At 53.6% G+C, this 20264-nt stretch overlaps 1 protein-coding gene across 1 annotated transcript; it reads right to left on the bottom strand.

The window, feature by feature from the left end:
• Positions 1-2489: 2489 nt before the first annotated feature.
• On the bottom strand, positions 2490-10227 carry LOC129737378 (uncharacterized). Its single transcript, XM_055726949.1, has 9 exons — positions 10109-10227; positions 9167-9286; positions 8445-8465; positions 8168-8252; positions 7045-7716; positions 6652-6813; positions 6458-6567; positions 6053-6248; positions 2490-2573 (listed from the first exon to the last, which is right to left on the bottom strand). The coding sequence occupies exons 1-9, from the start codon at positions 10225-10227 to the stop codon at positions 2490-2492; spliced, it is 1569 nt and encodes a 522-aa protein (XP_055582924.1).
• Positions 10228-20264: the final 10037 nt, after the last annotated feature.

Raw genomic sequence — 20264 nt, forward strand, 5'->3', positions numbered from 1 at the left:
GTTCGGCACCCTTCTCTCTGTGGTGAGAAACTGGACGCCTTTACATTGGCAATCATGCAGAGCCCCAAAGAGTCACCTTGGCAAAGTGCTGCACTGTCCCCCTGGAGAAGGTGCCAGGCAGGAATTCTCTTGCTGCTTCTCACCCTGCCCTGGCAGCCATGTGAGGCACAGCACTAAAGTTCTGCTCCCTGCTTTGCGTGGTGATAAAATTGACCCCAAAATTTTGCACTCATGCAGAACCAGAGCTGACCTTGACATAAGTGCAGCACTGTTCCCCCCTGGAGAAGGTGCCGGGAAGGAATTCTCTTGCTGCTTCTCACCCTGCCCTGGCAGCCATGTGAGGCACAGCACAAAAGTTCTGCTCCCTGCTTCCTGTGGTGAGAAAATGGAACCAAAGTTTGTGCACTCCTGTAGAGCCAAAAGAAAAAAATACATCTTGGGAAAGTGCAGCACTGCCCCCCTGGAGAAGGTGCCAGGCAGGAATTCTCTTGCTGCTTCTCGCCCTGCCCTGGCAGCCATGTGAGGCACAGCACAAAAGTTCTGCTCCCTGCTTTCTGTGGTGAGAAAATTAACCCCTCACCTTTTCAATCATATAGAGCCAAAAACCCCTCACCTTGACAAGTGCAGCACGGCTCCCCTGGAGAAGGTGCCAGGCAGGAATTCTCTTGCTGCTTCTCGCCCTGCCCTGGCAGCCATGTGAGGCACAGCACAAAAGTTCTGCTCCCTGCTTCCTGTGGTGAGAAAACTGACCTCTTTTCATTGGCAATCATGCACAGAAAAAAAATAATCACCTTAAAGCGCAGCGCTGCTTACCTGGAGAAGATGCCAGGCAGGAATTCTCTTGCTGCTTCTCACCCTGCCCTGGCAGCCATGTGAGGCACAGCACAAAAGTTCTGATCTCTGCTTTCTGTGGTGATAAAATTGATCCTTCAGAGTTGCAATGGTTAAAAGCCCAAAAAATCACCTTGGGAAAGTACAGCACTCCTCCCATAAAGAAGGTACCAGGAAAAAATTCTCTTGCTGTTCTCTACCCTGCACTTGCAGCCATGTGAGGAACAGCACAAAAGTTCTTCTCCCTGCTTTCTGTGATGAGAAAATGGACCCAAAGTTTTTGCACTCATGCAGAGCCAAAAGAAAAAATATATCTTCGGAAAGTGCAGCACAGCTCCCCTGGAGAAGGTGCCAGGCAGGAATTCTCTTGCTGCTTCTCACCCTGCCCGGGCAGCCATGTGAGGCACAGCACAAAAGTTCTGCTCCCCGCTTTCAGTGGTAAGAAATTTGACCCAAGCATTTTGCACTCATGCAGAACCAGAGCTCACCTCAGCAAAGTGCAGCGCTGCTCCCCTGGAGAAGGTGTCAGGCAGGAATTCTCTTGCTGCTTCTCACCCTGCCCGGGCAGCCATGTGAGGCACAGCAGAAAAGTGCTGCTCCCTGCTTTCTGTGGTGAGAACATTGACCCTTCAGAGTTGCAGTCGTTAAGAGCCAATAAAAATCATCTTGGGAAAGTGCAGCCCTGCCCCCCTGGAGAACATGCCAGAAAGGAATTCTCTTGCTGCTTCTCACCCTGCCCGGGCAGCCATGTGACTCAGCACTAAAGTTCTGCTCCCTGCTTTCTGTGGTGAGAAAATTGACCAAAACCACCTGCACTCATGCAGAACCAGGGCTCACCTTGTGAAAGTGCAGCACGGCTCCCCTGGAGAAGGTGCCAGGAAGGAATTCTCTTGCTGCTTCTCACCCTGCCCTGGCAGCCATGTGAGGCACAGCACAAAAGTGCTGCTCCCTGCTTTCTAAAGTCAGCAAAATTGACTGTCCACAGTTGCACTGATGTAGAGATAAGACTTTCTTACTCAAAAGCAAAACCCAAGAAACCACGTACCCCTGGGAACCCCCTTGTCCTTCCGTGTGGCTGGTGACTTCCCATGGCTCTTCCACAAGGCAGGACAGATAACCACGAATTTGGAAGCCCACGTTAGTTCAAGTACACTTAGTCCTCTGACAGTCACTACTTATGGGCCAGCGGTCCTCTCACCCCTCCACAGATCTGCCTGTTAGTCCTCTAGCAGTCATTCCCCATGGAGGGACCACAAGTCCTCCACACCTACCTACCAGCTCACCAGAAATGAGTCAGACCACGCCAGAAGTGACACTGCCTGACCTGCAAGAGATCTATTAGACCACTAACGATGGTTTCAAGACAGAAAAAACACCACCATCCACCAGCACAGCAGAAAAACAACGAGAAGAAACTTCGTACACAAACCAAAGGCCCCCATCCAAACCCCACAAAGGCAAAATAGCTGAAAAAAGGCACTCTCCAAAAAAAAACCCACCACACAGATCACAAGATAAGATAAAAATGCCATAACCCCAGGAACGCAGGGCCAACAAACACAGATTCTGTCCATAACAATAACACACTTTGACACTAACTCGCTTGACCTCTGGCATACCATAACCTTGTTGCCGCCAAACCCCAGCACACTGTAGCCCTAAGGCAACACAAAATGGAACACAAAGTCCCTGGAGATCTCCGCCAGGGCTTTCAGGTGCTCCCTGACCTCAAGTATCACAACCTTCAAGAGAGAACAAGATGGAGGCACCAGGACAACACCGCCATGCGTCTTCACACCCTGGAAAAGGGCCTGAGATAAACGCTCCTGGGCAGAGAGGCTGAGGCACTCGGAGGCTTTGAGCCAGCCCTCCACCACCACAGGGCTTCAGCTCATCATTTCTGTGTCAGAGCCACCAGGCAGGTGGCCCCATCCTCCCTGAGAGACCGCTCAGGGCACCTGTACCCAGCTCCAGGGGGCTGGACACGCAGCCTCGGATCCATGGGGGGAGGGGTGCTTTAATCCTGGGAGCAGGATTTCTGACAGTGCCCCTGAGGAGGAAAGCCTCCTCAGGCCTGGAAGCCTGAGAGACATCCCTGCGCTGCTCCACATGTCACCAAAAGCAGGGGCTGAGGAAGGCTGCTTTGGGGCCCGTCGAGGGAACCAGCTCCCCTGGGCTGCTCTGCGGCCACCGGCTGCCGTTGCTGTCGCGCGGGTCTCAGTGCTGCTCTGCAGTCGGCCGTCACCTCCCCGCGGGACACTCCCCAGCGCAGCACACGTCTGCACTGGCTCTCCCTGGGGACAAAGATCACAAGCGAGGGATGGGCTTGGCTTTGCCCCCAGTCCCAGGCTGCCACCAGAGAGACCTGCCACCCCCCGCCCCAGCTGTGCGATGTGGGCACCACGTACAGCTGCAGCTGTGGGTCAGGGCAGCTGTGGGCAGGGGGCAAGCCCCGTGGCGGTGCCCCCGGCGCTGGCAGCAGGCAGAGCTGGGGAGAGCGAGGGGCAGCCCAGGGCAGCCGGCAGCCGGCGGCGGGGCCCGGCAGGGTGCAGCACCCTCAGCAATGCCCGGCTCCTTGCGCCTCGGCCCCAGGGCTGCAGCGCAGGGCTGGCCCCAGCCGGGGCTGGGCTGGGAACAGCCAGGCAGGGCCCTGGCACCCCGGCACGCACCTGCTCCCTGCGTGGGGCGGCCCGGTCCTTTGCAATCGACCCCGTGGCATCCAGAGAAGAGCCCTGCCCTGAGCCTGAGCCATCGCTGCAGGGATGAGGCCTTCCTCGGCGTCCGTCCCTCAAATCCCTCCCTTCGGCCCCCACGGTCCGTCCCTAAAACACTTCCCCTCGCCCCCGGTCCCTGCTGGCCCTGAAGGCTGGCCACAGCACTTGGTTTCAAGCCTCAGCTGGTCATGTCATGGCTGTTCTGGAATGCGGTACAGTGAAAGGAGAGACTGAAATGGCAAATTTTTCCCCCCAGGGCGGTCAAATGCTGGCAGAGGTTGCCCAAGGAGGTTGTGCAGTCTCTGTCCTTGGGGATCTTCAAAGGCCAAGGGCACACAGTTCTCAGCAACCTGCTCGAGGCGAGCGTGCTGGAGCAGAGGGCTTGGCCCAGAGGACCTCCACGGGTCCCTTCCAACCCCCCCCTCCTGTGTGGCTCTGTGCTTTGCTTTTCCTCCTAAAGCCCCTCAGCTCAGCCCCGATGCCCGCTGGAAAGGGTGCTGGGGCAAGGGACCATCCCAATCTCCTCCCCGAGGGTCCACCCCAGCACAAGCGCTCCCCACTCCACAAGACCCTATGGCAGACACAGTCAGGAGAGGGAAAAGATTCTTTTATTGTCAACAGCAGCTGCAGGGGCCCAGGAGTCACAGCTGTTCAGCCGGTGAAAATCAGTCGGCACCTGCAACGACAGAGTCAGAAAGCTCTGATAAGCCCCCAGAGGCAGGAAGAGGCAGGATTTGGTTCCCCCCTCTTTGGGGGACGCTGTTTCCGAGGAATTCCTCATGGCCCAGAAGGGACAGCTCTTGCTGGCCTCCACTCGAGGCTGGCTCCGGTGACTTCTCCCCAGGGGTGATGTCCCTAGGGAGCTGTGCGTGCGCAGGGATGCTGACAGTGCCCCTGTGCCGCGCAGCAGGGCTCGACAGGGAGCCCCCGGGGAGCTGCCGTGGGGCTCATCCCAAACCCTGCTCAGCACCAGCCCTCGCCGGCCCTTGCCAGCCAGCTGGGCTGACTTAGGGCCGTGTTCAGGGCTGGGAAAGATGGGCAGCAGCGCGTGGTACGCACCTGGCCTTCCTGACGTGCTGCAGCTTCCTGCATTTTCGCAGGTTTGGGTCCACAAAATCACTTCCTCTCTTCTCCTTTTTATTTGTGCTTGGCTGTCCCTCTCCTCTGCCCAGGCTTCTTTTCTCTTCCTTTTCCTTGACTTTTCCTTCTCCTGCTGGGAGCCTGCAAACCTTTCCATCCCACAGCGTGATGAGATGGGGAAAGCCCCAAGCCCCTGCAGCGAGCTCTCAGGTCAGGCAAGGGGAGCTCTTCCTACCTGGTTTCCTGGGGCAGGCTGGTCAGTTGTGGCAGGCGTGCCAGGGACTCTGCCGTGCCCTCGGGGGTGCCTGGAGGTAAATCTGGAGGTGCCTAAACCAGAAACTTGGGAGGTAACGGGTGGCAAGTGACAGCCTGGGGTAGTGAGGGCCTGACTGCCAAATTGCTGTATGAGCTCTACAGAGGAGATGCTGGTTTGCATCGTGCACATTTTGCACAGTCCAGCCAACGCAGCCTAGACTTGATGAAGCTGCGACGGAGTAGGATTTGAGCAAAAGCCCTCTCAAGGTGGCAGCTACTCCTTTCTGTCCTTTTGTGGGTATTTTGTAGCTATGTTTTGTTTGATAAAGCAGATCATACTTCATGAAGTGCATTCCAGAAACAGCCTTTCCAGTTTTCCTTAGCACGCACCACTCTGGGGGGAGAGGAGGAACCCCAAAGGCACAAGAGAGCGGCTGCCAGGAGGAGGCCCAGCGGCTGCTTGGCCTCCTGGGAAATTACTGTCCCACCTGAGACATGTTGCCCCAGCGTCTGTGGAGCTGCCGTACCTCTGCCGCTTTGGGCCCTGCCCCTGTGTCTCCCCCAGCTCCGCTGTCGATGCCCAGCAGAGAGGCGGCTGCATCCAGAAAGGCTTTTGCCGGACGCTGGGTCTCTGCTGTGCCTGCAGGGCCACTTTGCTCTTCGCACCGCAGCTCTGGAAAGCAAAAGCACGTGCAGCAGCGCGACTTCTTGGAAGTCAAGAACACCTAAGCAAAGCCCAGCCGAGCCCTACACCACTTGTCTCCTCAGCGTTGAGGTTTCTGGCATCCCAAGCCCCAGTGTCTGTGACAAGCCTCAGTCCCGCCTCCTACCTGTGCCCCTGTCCATGGGTGCTGGCACCTCCTCGGCTGATGGAGGGGAGAGGCCGGCCACCTCCTCCCCAAAGATGTCCCCGCAGTTTTCAATGAGGAACTCCACCAGCACGTTCACCTGCAGACATCAAAGCCTTGGTCTCAAGCCAGGTGCCTGCAGACGTGTCAAGCAGCCTTTCCCACTGCTGACCCTTCGCCTGCGCAGGCGGCTGCGGCTGGGGGTTGTTCTTCCAGGCACCCAGCCCACCAGCACTGGCCCAAGGGAGGAGGCAGCCAGGGACCTCGCAACAGCCAAGCTCCGATGGGCCGGGAAGGCAGCACTGGCTGCTGGGTAGGGCGTACCTTCTCGGTCACCGCCAGCATGGCCTGCAGCGGGAGCAGGTCCTCGTTGGGTGGGCTCAGCAGGTTGGGCCCGACGCAGATGGCCAGGTTGCTGCAGCTCATTCTGCTGGTGGCTGCGTTGTGGCCGATGTGCTGCAGCAGGGCCATCAGCCGCTTCAGGAGGAGGAGGTTGGCCGCAGGCAACTTGTCGGCCACCCTGGGGGAAGAGGAAGACAAGGCTGATGAAGCAGAGGGTGCCCACAGCCGTCCCCGCAGCTGGCCCCAGGCGGGTGGGAGCCAGCGGCCGTGTTGCACAGCTTTGCAGCTGCCCGAAAAGACAGCTTTCTGAGGAGCCCGTGCCTTTGCAGGCAGGTCCCAGAACTCTCCCGGTCCCTGCTCACCAGGCAGGCTGCTGCCCACACTTACGCTTTCAGCTCCTCCACCTTGGCCTGCTTGCTGGCCCTCTCCATGGCTGCCATCCAGTCCTCGTAGAGGTCGACGACGAGGAGCTTGGTGGGGATGCTTCGCAGGAAGTCCTGCAATGCCAAGGGCTGCAGGTGAGCCTTTGAACGCTGCAGGCCAGCCAGGAGCTCCTCCAGCAGCAGGTCAGAAGTGCTCACCTTCAAGATGACGGCCAGCAGCAGCGCAGGCTGGCTTCCTACGTCGATGTCCTTGCCGCGGTCCAGGGCCTCGCGCAGCTGCCGAAGTTCTGTCCCACCGGCAGCTCTGCGGAATATCCCCTCCGTTGCTGGTCCTTGCTGGCGCAGGACAGCCAGCAGCTCCTGCAGGAGAGGCAGGAGGCCACTTGCTTGGCTGAAGAACCAAGCGGTGGCAAGGACCAGAGCTCTGCCCCAGACGTGGTTGCCTAAGCGCCACAAAGGGTCTGGGACCAGAAGCAGGTTCTGGGGGTGCAGAGCCCAGTGCCCTGTCCCCGCAGCTGCTGGGGACACGCAGGCCCTCTCCAGAGCAGCCAGAGGGAGGGCTGGGGACCCCGTCTGTCCAGGCTGGCTTACCTGGATGGGCCGGGGCAGCGTGTTGTCCTCCCCACAGAGGGCTGCCAGGGGCTGCCCAAAGAGCGCCCTGCTGCAGCTGGAGCCCGCCTGCCCTGGCGCCTGGGCAGCGGCCGGGGTGCGCCGCAGGGCGAAGGGCCAGGGCAGCCCCATCCTCCTCCTGCTGGTGCTGCTCCCGCTGCTGCTCCCTCCTGCTGCAGAGGAAAACAGAGTAAGACACCACCAATGGAGACCCCAGGCCAGCGGTCCCAGCGCCTGCCCTGCCCTGCGCTGCCCTGCCGGCAGCACGGTGCTGTGTGGTGCGGCAGGATGGGCAGGGAGGCAGCAGCTGGAACCGCGGCTGTGGCTCGGAGGTGTTGACTTAGAGGCTCTTGAGAGCCATCGTGCCACGGGGTCAGCCTGTGCCAGCCTTCGCCCTGCCCTTCTGCAAGCTGCGGGCAGCAGCAGAGGCTCCGTGTCCCCGCAGAAGCATATCCAGCAGGCACTGCCCAGCAGTTGTCCTTGTCCGTCCAGGTGACATCCTTCCGTGGGCTGCCCAACCTGCATGGCGACACTCGGGACAAGTGAGCACAGCATTGCAGGAGGTTGCCTTGCTTTCCCAAACTCACCTGGTGCGGGGCAAAGTCCCCCTGCGTTTGCAGATGGGGCCGTCGCAGGCCCTTGCTTGGGATGAGCCTGCAAGAACCAAGAATCGGGCTGTGCTTGGAGAGCAGCCCCGCAGCAGAAAGGGCCACCAGCAGCCTGAGCGCGGCAGAGCTGGGACCCTCTGCCCTCCCGGGCTCTCTTCCCCATGTGGCAGGGTTCCTCCCAGTGTCACCAGTCAGAACGTGCTGGCGTGCTGCTGGCTTCCCAAAACTCTCTGCTCCCTGAGTGGCACCATCAGACCCTCTGTCCCTCCCGCACAAGCTCACCCCAGTCCCTGCGCATCCCGGCGCAGCCAGAGGCAGGTGCAAGGCAGCCATTCTCACCTCTGCCTGTGCCTCCATCAGCCTCTCCAGGCTCCTGGTGCGCAGTGTCCTCCACTGGGCAGGAGAGAAGGAGGGGAAGAAGGTGAGCAGCCATGGCTCTGCTGCTCGGCTGCAGGAGCAGTGCTTGGGGACAGGGCCCAGAGCAGAGAGACACTCACGGCGTGGCGGCGGCTCAGCTCCCTCTCCAGGAGCTTGATGGATGTCAGATGGGTGACGCGGGCTCCCTTGCGTCCTTCTGGTGTCCTGTGCACCGGGAAGGGAGAGGGAGAGAGCTGGGTGAGCCCCAAGCCGTCTCTTGTCTCTTGTCAGGCAGCTGTGCCCGAGAGCTGCTCGCAGCCACGGGGGCACCTTCCCCAGCTGGGGGCTGTGTTCCCCCGTCCATCCAGCTTCTCCTGGAGCATCCCCCCGGCTTACCCCAGCAGCGTGGCCACCCACAGCTCCTTCAGTGCCTGGGATCTGCAGATAGAGAGGAGAGAGAGCGTCAGGCCCTGCTGCCCCCCAGCCCTGGGCAAAGGTGGGTGCCTGCACAGCCCTGTGCTGTGGGGCAGGATAGAGGTGCTGTCCAAGCCCTGGGTCGCTCTGTCCTGCCTGAGCGGCTGCATTTGCCCTTCCCTTCTGGGGACCAAAAGGTGACCAGGGCATGCGGGATGGGGAAACATCCCCCATCCCTCCCTCCCTGCCACCGAGCTGCCTGCCCCCTGCCCAGCTCTGCACGCAAGGCAGAGGCCTGTGTTCATGGGATGGCGTGGGCACGGCTGGGAACCTCTGCTGCCCGACCACGACTCACCCAAAAGTGGCGATGCAGGAGCCGGTGGGCCAGGCGAGGATGACAGAGGTGCTGTCCTCATCGGTGCCTTCCTCCTCCTCCTGTCCCTCCTGCCCCGCAGCCTCCTTCCCGCTGCTGAGCACCCACAGCTGGTCCAGCGCCAGGCGGAGCTGTGGGCGCAGGCTGGTGCCATGTCTGCAGAGAGCAGAGGCGGGCACTGAGCTGGAGGGGGGCTCCTTGGGCTGGGTCCCCACGCGCAGAGCCCTGTCCCCCACCTGCCCTTGGGACGGACATTGGTGCCTCCAGCACCGAGGGGCCGGGGCCTGGGGCTGGTGCCAGGGTGTCCCTGGGCCGGGGCTGGGGGCAAGGATCTGGGCTCTGAGGGTCTTACCGCAACTTGGCGACCACCAGTTCCTCGTGTAGGAGCAGAAGGCACCTCTCGCTCCTCTTGCGGCCCCGGGTCAGCCGCACGTCCGCGCTCAGCACCGGCTCGGCGTCGCTGAGAGCCTCCCTGCAGAGCAGAGAGCGGCGGGCGTGAGCAACGCCAGTGCTGCGTGGCCCAGCTGTGCCCGCGTGTCCCCGAGCCCGGGGGGAGCCCACCTGGAGCCGCAGCAGCAGCTGGCCTGGCCCATCCTGCCCGGGAGAGGAGGGCCCTGGCCGTGCAGCGAGGAGGGGGCCCAGCCGGCGACGGCGAGGCTGGGAAGCGGGGTGCTGGTGCTGTGGCAGCGCTGCTGGGCCAGAGGCTGCCTCCTGCCAGCGCCGCTGCGTGCCAGCACGGCTCTGCCCTGCTGCCTGTGGTGGCCGTGGGCTCCCCGTGACCAACGGTCTGAGCCCAACGGAAAGTGGGCGGGGCCTGCGGGGCGGGGCTGGGGCCCTCTCCAGTATGGCCGGGCCTGCCTCGCCCCGGGGAGCCCCGCGCAGGACAGGGCAGGGGGCAAGGGCCACCTCCCTGCGCCTGCGGCCAGCGCTTTGCCCTGGGGTTTGGACAGGGTCCTGCTCGATAAAAGAAGCCGTTTTTCCTAGAGGTGACCGTTGTGGCCTGAGGCAGACTCCTCTTGGTGGAGGCCGGCCTAGCGGTCGGAAGGCCTCTGGCACACAGGCCGTGCCAGGCCTCAGGCCCCAAGGCGCTGGAACTGGAGCAGGCCCAGCAGGAGGAAAAACTTCCATTTTTACCAAAAGACGGGGGGACTAGCAGCAGTCAAGAGCCGCTCGTGTCCTGCCAGGCGCCACAGGGAAATGAAATGTGTGGTGAGCTTCGGCAGGAATTGTGGTGCCCCTGGAGCACCACCCTTGCTTGGGAAGGCTTTATTCCACCTGGGTGCTAAGGCTTCACCCTTGGCAATCAGGGCTGGATGAGCGCCACACAGGAGCCCCTGCCCTGTTAGCCATGACCTTCACCCAGCCGGTGGCCGACACGGCCAGGGGCGAGTCTGTGGGGTAGGCCGTGACCATGGCAAAGAAGGGGAAAAGTAGTCAGCTTTTGATGGCCCGTGTCTCGTTTCACTGTTGACCCTAAGCAGTGCCTTGCTTCAAATAGAAGTGATTCAGAGAGTTACACACCCGCCCTGTTCAGGAAAAATGCAGGAAATCAGAGACATCTAGCAAATTCTCTTGTGGCTGTTGTACACTGCAGCAAGAAGCAGCGTGGGTCCAGTGGCTAATGCTGGAAGGGGAATTCAGCACTTCTGGGAAAGGGAGATAAAGGCACTCTTGTGGGCCAGGCTGGGATTGGAGAGCCTGGGTGGGTGTCTGGGGTCCCAGCTTTCCCGCAGTGCTGACTGTGGTGCCTGCTGCTTGTTCTTCCCTGCAACGCCGGTTGCATCCACCTGCTGGGGCTGTGCTTGGGAAGGGCTCCGGGGGTGAGCAAGCCCATGGGAGAGGCCTGGGGAGAAGCTCTTCTCCAGAGATCTACCAGAAACTGTCCAGAGCATCCAAGAGGATGCTCTGTATGACAAGGGAAGGTGCCCGTTGGTCCAATGTATGAGAGCCTGCAGGGCTCCCATCAGGGTCCTTTGACCTACCCATCCTCCAGCCAGCAATCCAGGTGCTGGGGGGTCCCATGTAGGTCTCCTGAGGTACCCTTTAGCCCCGGGCAAGGTGTCGTGCCTCAGTGTGTGCTTGCAGGGCATGTTTCCTTCCTGCTGACAAGGGCGGAATTGCAGTTAAATGCCCCTGGGCGATCCCGAGCCAAGCAAACTTTTTTCTATGGGTCACACTGCTTTGCAGTCCATGTGTGTGGTTCAGCTCCTGCATGGGAGCTGAGGACACGAGGTGACCTAGCTCAGAAGCTGGCCACTCTTGCTCCAGGCAACTCCAGTTGCTTGCGTTTTCCTTCAGCTTCCCCAGCCTGATCATCTCCACTGTCACCTCCTCCCTGTCCTACAAGAAGTATCCCTATCCCAGCCATTAGGACAGTGGCACAGCACTCAGAATCCAGATCACTGGTAGAGAAGAAGGACAGAGGAAAAGAGAAGTTCTCCTTTGAAAGAAATCCTTCTTTGTCCTCCTTTAGCTACTAGTGGATGAAAAAAAGGGGGACAGAATTTCAGGCCAGCCACAGCACTGGCTTTCAAGCCTGAGCTTGTCATCTCATGGCTGTTCTGGAATGCGGTACAGTGAAAGGAGAGATAGAAATGGCAAATTTTCCCCCTCGGGGCGATCAAATGCTGGCAGAGGTTGCCCAAGGAGGTTGTGCAGTCTCTGTCCTTGGGGATCTTCAAAGGCCAAGGGCACACAGTTCTCAGCAACCTGCTCGAGGCGAGCGTGCTGGAGCAGAGGGCTTGGCCCAGAGGACCTCCACGGGTCCCTTCCAACCCCACCCTCCTGTGTGGCTCTGTGCTTTGCTTTTGCCCTGGCAGAGATCTTCAGGGACTTTGTGCTCCGTTTTGTGTTGCCTTAGGGCTACGATGTGCTGTGGTTTGGGGGCAACAAGGTCAAGTATGTCAGAGGTCAAGCGAGTTAGTGTCAAAGTGTGTTACTGTTATGGACAGAATCTGTGTTTGTTGGCCCTGTGTTCCTGGGGTTATGGCATTTTTATCTTATCTTGTGATCTGTGTGGTGGGTTTTTTTTTGTGGAGAGTGCCTTTTTTCAGCTATTTTGCCTTTGTGGGGTTTGGATGGGTGCCTTTGGTTTGTGTATGATGTTTCTTCTGGTTGTTTTTCTGCTGTGCTGGTGGATGGTGGTGTTTTTTCTGTCTTGAAACCATCGTTAGTGGTCTAATAGATCTCCTGCAGGTCAGGCAGTGTCACTTCTGGCGTGGTCTGACTCATTTCTGGTGAGCTGGTAGGTAGGTGTGGAGGACTTGTGGTCCCTCCATGGAGAATGACTGCTAGAGGACTAACAGGCAGATCTGTGGAGGGGTGAGAGGACCGCTGGCCCATAAGTAGTGACTGTCAGAGGACTAAGTGTACTTGAATTTACGTGGGCTTCCAAATTCATGGTTATTTCTCCTGCCTTGCAGAAAAGCCATGGGAAGTCACCAGCCACACGGAAGGACAAGGGGGTTCCCAAGGCTACGTGGCTTCTTGGGTTTTGCTTTTGAGTAAGAAAGTCTTGTCTCAACATGAGTACAACTGTGAACGGTCAATTTTGCCAACTTTAGAAATTAGGGAGCAGCACTTTTATGCTGTGCCTCACATGGCTGCCAGGGCACGGTGAGAAACAGCAAGAGAATTCCTTCCTGTCACTTCTCCAGGGGAGCCGTGCTGCACTTGTCAAGATGAGGGTTTTTTGGCTCTATATGATTGAAAAGGTGAGGGGTTAATTTTCAGATCACAGAAATTAGGGAGCAGAACATTTGTGCTGTGCCTCACATGGCTGCCAGGGCAGGGCGAGAAGCAGCAAGAGAATTCCTTCCTGGCACCTTCTCCAGGGGAGCCGTGCTGCAGTTACCCATAGTGAGGGTTTTTTTGGCTCTTCATGATTGCAAATGTGAGAGGTCCATTTTCTCACCACAGAACACAGGGAGCAGAACTTTTGTGTTTCGCCTCACATGGCTGCCCGGGCACGGTGAGAAACAGCAAGAGAATTCCTTCATGGCCCCTTCTCCAGGGGAGCAGTGCTGCACTTTGCCAAGGTGAGCTCTGGTGCTGCATGAGTGCACAAGGTTTTGGTCAATTTTCTCACCACAGAAAGCAGGGAGCAGAACTTTTGTGCTGTGCCTCACATGGCTGCCAGGGCAGGGTGAGAAGCAGCAAGAGAATTCCTTCCTCACACCTTCTCCAGGGGAGCTGTGCTGCGCTTGGACAAGGTGACTTTTTTTTGGTTCTGCACCATTTCAAAAGTGATGGTTCTGTTTTCTGACCACAGAAAGCAGGGAGCAGAAATTTTCTTTCGTGCCTCACATGGCGGCCCGGGCACGGTGAGAAGCAGCAAGAGAATTCCTGCCTGGCACCTTCTCCAGGGAGCACTGCTGCACTTTGTCAAGGCAAGTTTTTTGGGCTGTGCATTATTGCCACTGAAAAGAGGTCAGTTTTCTCAGCACAGAAAGCAGGGAGCAGCACATTTGTGCTGTGCCTCACATGGCTGCCAGGGCAGGGTGAGAAGCAGCAAGAGAATTCCTGCCTGGAACCCTCTCCAGGGGAGCAGCCCTGCACTTTCCCAAGCCATGTTTTTTGCTTCTGTATGAGTTCTAAAGTGCTGTGTCAATTTTCTCACCACAGAAAGCAGGGAGCAGAACCCTTGCGCTGTGCCTCACATGGCTACCATGCACGGTGGGAAGCAGCAAGAGAATTCCTTCCTGGCACCTTCTCCAGGGGAATTTCCCAGTTCCCGAGAGACTCCTGGCACCAGCTGCAAGGGGGCTCCCAGCCAAAGGGAATTGGGGTGGGAATTGGTGATGTCTCCTTTCCTTAGGCATGTTAACACTTTGGAATAACAATTGGATGCTTCGCTTCTGTTGCTCTTTTATCATATTGCTCACAGTAACTGCTACTGGTTCCTTTTATCATATTGCATGCTATTTTCTTTTATTGTAATATAAGAAACTGCGTTTGATATATTCCATCATTTGATATATTTGATAGATTTGATTATATTTGATGTAGAGTTCAGCTTTGCTGTGTATCCAGTCAGTCAGCAAAACATAATTTGGCGTAGTCGGCATCGTATGAAGTAAAACTCTCTCTATTTAAGAAGAAAAAATGTTCCTCGACTTGCTATTGGCAGGTGGGAACGATTGCCTTACGGTGCTTGGGCCAGAGTGGTCTGGTGGTGCTGGGCAGTTGGGCCGTGCCAGGGACAGAGGGACGGGGGCAGGGGAGGGGGCGGGGGGAAGGGGTTTAGGGACGGACGGGTGGGAATGGATGAAGGTGTTTAGGGATGGAGCGGGGTGTGTGGGGGTGGGGCAAGGATGTGTGTTTGTGGGAGTGGGTGTGGGGGGGGTGGGGGGTGGGGGGAGGTGGGTGTGTGTGTATTGATAAACCGGGGGTGGGGGCGTGGGGGGGGTTGAGGGTGTGTGTTATTTAGAGAACAGATTGGGGGGCCTGGGGGAAGGGTTTTAGGGACGGACGGGGGGTTAATGGAGGCCTTTAGGGAAGAACCGGGGGGTTGGGGGAAGGATTTTAGGGACGGGCCGAGGGTGGGGGAGGGCTGGACCAGGGTCTGGGGGAAAAGGTTTTAGGGACAGGGCGGGGAGGTGGAGGTGGGGGATGACTTCAGGAACAGCCAGGGTGGAGGAGGGGGTCAAGGGAAGTCTTTCAGGGTTGTTTGGGGGGAAGGATTTTAGGGACGGATGTGGTGTCTGGGCGGACGTTTGATGCCACCGTATAGATTCCACTGTATATACGTTTATGTCCAGGGATTCTGTTAAGGGAAGGCTGCTGGCTCGGCGAAGGGACAAGATGTCTGAGCTCCCCAGTTACCACACTGATTTGGTGTTTAGCTCTACGTTAAACACACCTGCGCACAAAGGTTAGGCCAAGCTGACTCTCTAAAGCTGTTAGAAGTGACAAATTAAGGGACCTCTCATCCAGGGAGTCAGCCTTGGGAATGATGGGGAACAAAGAATGGATGGGGAAAAGATCTCCGTTCTCTTCAGTGATGCAGAAAGAGCCTCTGGGTGAGGACGTTGTGGCCACAGGAGGAGACAAGCCGATAGAGTGCTGCGATCCGCAGAATGTTGGTTGGAAGTCGGGCAGAGGTAATTGTTGTGGGGGGAGATCGCGACCTCTGACTCAGATAGCCCCCCGAGAGAGGGCAAGGCCCCGCTTGGGGAGCATGGGGAGCTAGTAAAAAACCTCAGCAGTGCTGTCTGAGGGTGTGTGCTCATTTGTATTAAAGCAAGAAACTTGTAACCCATCCTGTGCCTGACTGAAAATGCATGTGTAATGCGCTATGAGTGTGCAAGTGCTCTGCTGTCCATAGTGCGTGCCCTCGAGTAACTGGGTGAGCACGCTCAGAGGAAACATTCCCCCGTGCTCCCAGCACTGCCATAAAGAATGCCTGCCTTCTGAAACTTGCAAGCAAGGCTTAGAGGGTTTCTCTCCATGACCGACTTTATGGCATCATTCCCACCATACTGGAGAAAGCAAATCTTTTATTGTTTGGTGGTGAAAGCAGCTTGGGCAGTGTCACTGATGTGCAGCACTTTTTAACCTCAGGTGTAAAGTGCCACCGGTCCCACCGTGGGGTACATCCTTCCTCAGGCTTTCACCAGACGGAAAGGATGCATCAAACCCACCCCACAAACACGTCCTGCACTTTTTTTATCTTTCCTGGAACGTGGGGACATGACCCTGCTGGGCCATCAGTGCCACCTGCCTGGGAGCCAAGATGGTGCCTTTGCATTCCAGGCTAGGAACTTACCTTCTTTTTTTCCTTTTCAGTGACTTTAGAGCCATCCTTAGGGAGGCTGGTTAAGCTGGTTTACTGCACAGCTGGTCGCCAGTGGAGGGAAATGGTATGCTCCGCTGTTGCCTTTGGTGTTTACTTGTTACTGTGTCGCTCATTTGAGGGATCTTCTCATGCCCCGGCAAGCAGAAGCTATCACTCCACTTTAGGCCTTGGTCTAATAGTCATGCAAAGCAATATTGAAAGTCATTCTGAGGTCTGGAACAGGCCCCAATATGCATTTTATAAAAGTGCTTCTTGGCTGCTGTTTATCTTTGTATGGGTTTTTTTCCCATTTCTCCAGACTGCTGAAGCTCTGAAAGGCGCCGATGAGCTGCTCTCCCTCAGTTTGCTCCTTTGCCTTTGGGGAGTGCGGTTCATGTTTTCTTCATGGCTTTGCAGAGGAGAAAATCCATGAGTACACCACCTTGCTTGACATGATCTTGCTGGAAAATGGTCGAAAGCTTATTGCTGCCCCATCTTGCAAATGGCATACATTCTGGTTCTCATTTGATGGGCAGCGTGTCGGCTTGTCAGTTGACTGCAGAACAATTCAGTTGCTCAAAGCAGCAATGCTGATAGGGAGAGTTTACGTACTTCCTTGCACAAAGCGGTTCTGGGCTTTTTTCCCTCTGTGTGTGTTTCTGTGCAGACATGTGCATGAAACACAGGTGTCTCTCTGTGCCACAGGTGGGACTGATGACAGCTCTTTATTTCATTTCAACTAGAATTTAAACAAAGATTGTGCCTGCAAAAGAATTAGAGCAGCTGTCCTTGTTTCCCAGAGCAAGCATCCAGGCGCTGGGGAGCAGTTGGCAGGATCAGAACCTGAGCCTGCTCTGGGTGGTAAATCCTCAGGAGAGGAAAGAGAAACCCCACTTTTTTCAATACAGGTCTAGTTCCCTTAATATTTCGAGCAGCAGAGGGGGGTGAGATGGGGCGGTGTGGTGGCAGGAGAGGGACAGGAGAGGGACAGAGGAATGAAGAGAACAGGGGTGGAGCTGGGCAGGGAGTGGAGGAAGGAAACCCCTGCTGAAGAGCCAGCAAACCATGAAGTATTCCTATGTGCTAAATTTCATCACACCAGCCTGTTTCCACAGCAAAGGCTCCAAAGTTGCCCAAAGAAGCAAGGAACAGAGCAACTGGTAGCAGTGATGGCAAACACGATGGAGTTCTTGGCCGCATGAGGAAGTAGATAACCACTGTAGGAAGTTCTGCGCCCTACCCTGATGGAAACAAATCTCTGAACCATTTACGGCAGCTATTGCGTAATTTTTCTGTCCGTCTGACTATCTATCTATCGATCAATCTTGCAGAAGACTAAGTTGCAAGAACTTGAGAAATACACCTCTGTTCCCGGTAATAATAGTAACCCTAAGACTTAACCCTAAGACTCAACCTTAAGACTTAACCTTAAGTCTTAACCCTAAGACTTAAATTTAGGACTTAACCCTAAGACTCAACACCGAGACTTCATCCTAAGACTTAACCTTAAAACATAACCCTAAGACTTACCACTAAGTATTAACCTAAGACTTAACCCTGAGACTTAACCTTAAGACTTAAATTTAAAACTTAATGTTAAGACTTTACCCTAAGACTTAACACTAAGACTTAACCCTAGGACGTAACCTTAAGACTTTAATTTAAGACTTAACCTTAAGACTGAGACCTAAGACTATATGCCTAAGACTTAACCCTAAGACTCAACCTTTAAGACTTAAACCTAAGATTTAACCCTAAGACCTAACCTTAAGGCTCAAACTTAAAGATACAACGTTTAGACTTAACCCTGAGAATTAACCCTAAGACTTATCTTTAAGATTTAACCTTAAGACTCAACCTTAAGGCTCTATCCTAAGATTTAACCCTAAGATCTAACCTTAAAACTTAACCCTAAGACTTAACCCTGAGATATAACCTTTAAGACTACTTAACCCTAAGACTTAACCATAAAACTTAACCCTAATACTGAACCCAAGACTTAACATTAAGTTTTAACCCTAGGACTCAACCTTAAGACTTAACTTTAAGACTTAACCCTAAGACTTATCCCCAAGACTTAACTCTAAGAGTTAACCCTAACACTTAAACTTAAGAATTAAACTTTTGACTTAACCCTAAGACTCATCCATAAGACTTAACCTTAAGACTTAACCTAAAGACTTAACCCTGAGTCTCAATCCATAAGATATACACTAAAGACTTAACCCTATAGACTTAACCTTAAGACTTAACCCTATGATTTATACTTATGGCTCAACCTTAAGACTTAACTTTAAGACTTAAGCCTGAGAATTAACCCTAAAACTTAACCCTAAAACTTAACCTTAAGATTTAACCTTAAGAATTAAGGTGAAGGGTTAACCTTAAAGGATGAAACTTAAGACTCAACCCTACGTCTGAACCCTATGACTTAACCCAAGACTTAACCTTAAGACATAAACTTAAGACTTAAGCCTAGGACTTAATCTTAAGACTTAACCCTGAGACTTAACCCTAAGACATAACCCTGGAACTTATCCTTGAGACTTAACTCTGAGACTTAACCCTAAGACTTATCCCTAAGACTTAATCCTAAAACTTAACCTTAAGAGTTAACCATGAGACTTAACCGTGAGACTTTACCATAAGATGTAATCCTATGACTTAACCGCAAAACTTAACCCTGAGATTTAACCTTTAGGATTTTGCCTTCAGACTTAACCCTAAGACTGAACCATAAGAGTGAACCCTAAGACTTAACCTTCAGACTTAATCTTAATACTGAACCCTAAGACTTAACCCTAAGGCTCACCGTTCAGACTTAGCCCTAAGACTTATTCATAAGGCTCAAACTTAAGACTTAATGTTAAGTCTTAACTCTGAGAGTTAACCCTAAGATTTAACCCTAAAACTTGTCCTTAAGATTTTACCTTAAGATTTAACCGTAAGTATTAACCTGAATAGTTAACCTTAAAGATTTAACCTTAAGACTTAACCCTGAGACTTAACCCTAAGACTTAACCTTAAGATTTAACCTTAAGACTTAACCTTAAGAGTTAAATTTAAAACTTAACCTTAAGACTTAACCCTTAGACTTAACACTAACACTTACATTTAAGACTTCACCTTAATATTTAACCCTAAAACTTAAACCTAAGACTTAACACTGAGACTTAAACCTGACTTAACCTTGAGACTTAACCCTTAGACTTATCCCCAGACTTAACTACAAGAATTAACCCTAAGACTTAACCTTATAAGTTAACCTTGAGAATTAACCGTGAGATTTAAAGTATAAGACTTAACCCTATGACTTAACCGTAAAACTTAAACCAAAGACTTAACCTTAAGATTTAACCTTATGACTTAACCTTAAGACTCAACCCTGAGACTTTACACTAAGACTTAAATTAAGATTTAACCTTAAGACTTAACCCTGAGACTTAAAGGTAAGATTTAACCCTAAGACTTAACACTAAGATATAACCATGGGACTTAACCCTGTGTCTTAACCCTAATAGTTAACCCTAAGACTTAGCCCTAAGACTTAACCCTAACAGTTATCCCTAAGACTTAACCCTAAGATTTAACCTTAAGTTTTAACCTTAATACTTAACCCTAAGACTTAACCATAAGATTTAACCTTAAGAATTAACCTTGAGACTTAACCGTGAGATTTAACCTTTAAGACTTAACCCTAAATCTTAACCCTGAGACTTAACCCTAAGAATTAACCTTAAGGCTTAACAATAAGATTTAACCCTAAGGCTTAACACTAAAACTTAACCCTACAAATTAACCCTAAGTCTTATCCATAAGACTTAACACTGAGACTTAACTCTAAGACATAACCCTGAGACTTATCCCCAAGACTCGACCCTAAGGCTTAACCCTTAGACCTAAACTTAAGACTTAAACTTAAGACTTAACCCTAGGACTCAATCCGTAAGGCTTAAACTTAAGAATTAACCCTGAGACTTAAACTTAGGACTTAACCCTAAGACTCTAACATTAAGACTTAGCTCCAAGACTTATGCCTAGGTCTCAACAATGAGACTTCAACCTAAGTCTTAACCTTATGGTGGCCAGGTTTTCCAAAACGAAAGCAAATGTACTATGGTGGAGGTGGATCCCAGGGGTCTTTCATGTAACTAGAAGTTTTTTGAAAAAGAAAAAAAAAAAAGGAAAAGGTATGCATGCATCTCTCTTCTTAAAACAAACATCTCTACAATGTTCCCATAACCTTCAAGGAACATACCTGACACTTCCTTGACTGGGTTGTATTCACAGCAAGACTGTACCATCATAGCCTGTACCTTATCCTCTTTGGTAGCATTGTCTTCAGCCAGGTTGTCAGTCTGTTTAACAGGTACTGATTATTTGACACTCATGTTAGGCTACAAATAGGCTCTCTTTGTACCTTACATAAAGACTTGTTGAACCAATCCAGTTTTCTTCCAAGCGGACTGAAGCTATGTGTAGAAAAAAGCACACCAGCCAGCATTTTGAAGCTGGCCTTTAAGCTCCAGACTGGTTGAAGAAGCTAGCCACGGTACATTTAACTGGGATGCATGCAAGTAGCATTAGTTATGTTTTGCGGCATTAAAAGGACACACAACTTAAGAGTTGTGGCAGATGCTTTTGCTTGCTGAAATTCAGCTTCAGACCCAGAAGC

Source organism: Falco cherrug, chromosome 14 (assembly GCF_023634085.1).
Source record: "Falco cherrug isolate bFalChe1 chromosome 14, bFalChe1.pri, whole genome shotgun sequence".
Classification (NCBI taxonomy): domain Eukaryota; kingdom Metazoa; phylum Chordata; class Aves; order Falconiformes; family Falconidae; genus Falco; species Falco cherrug.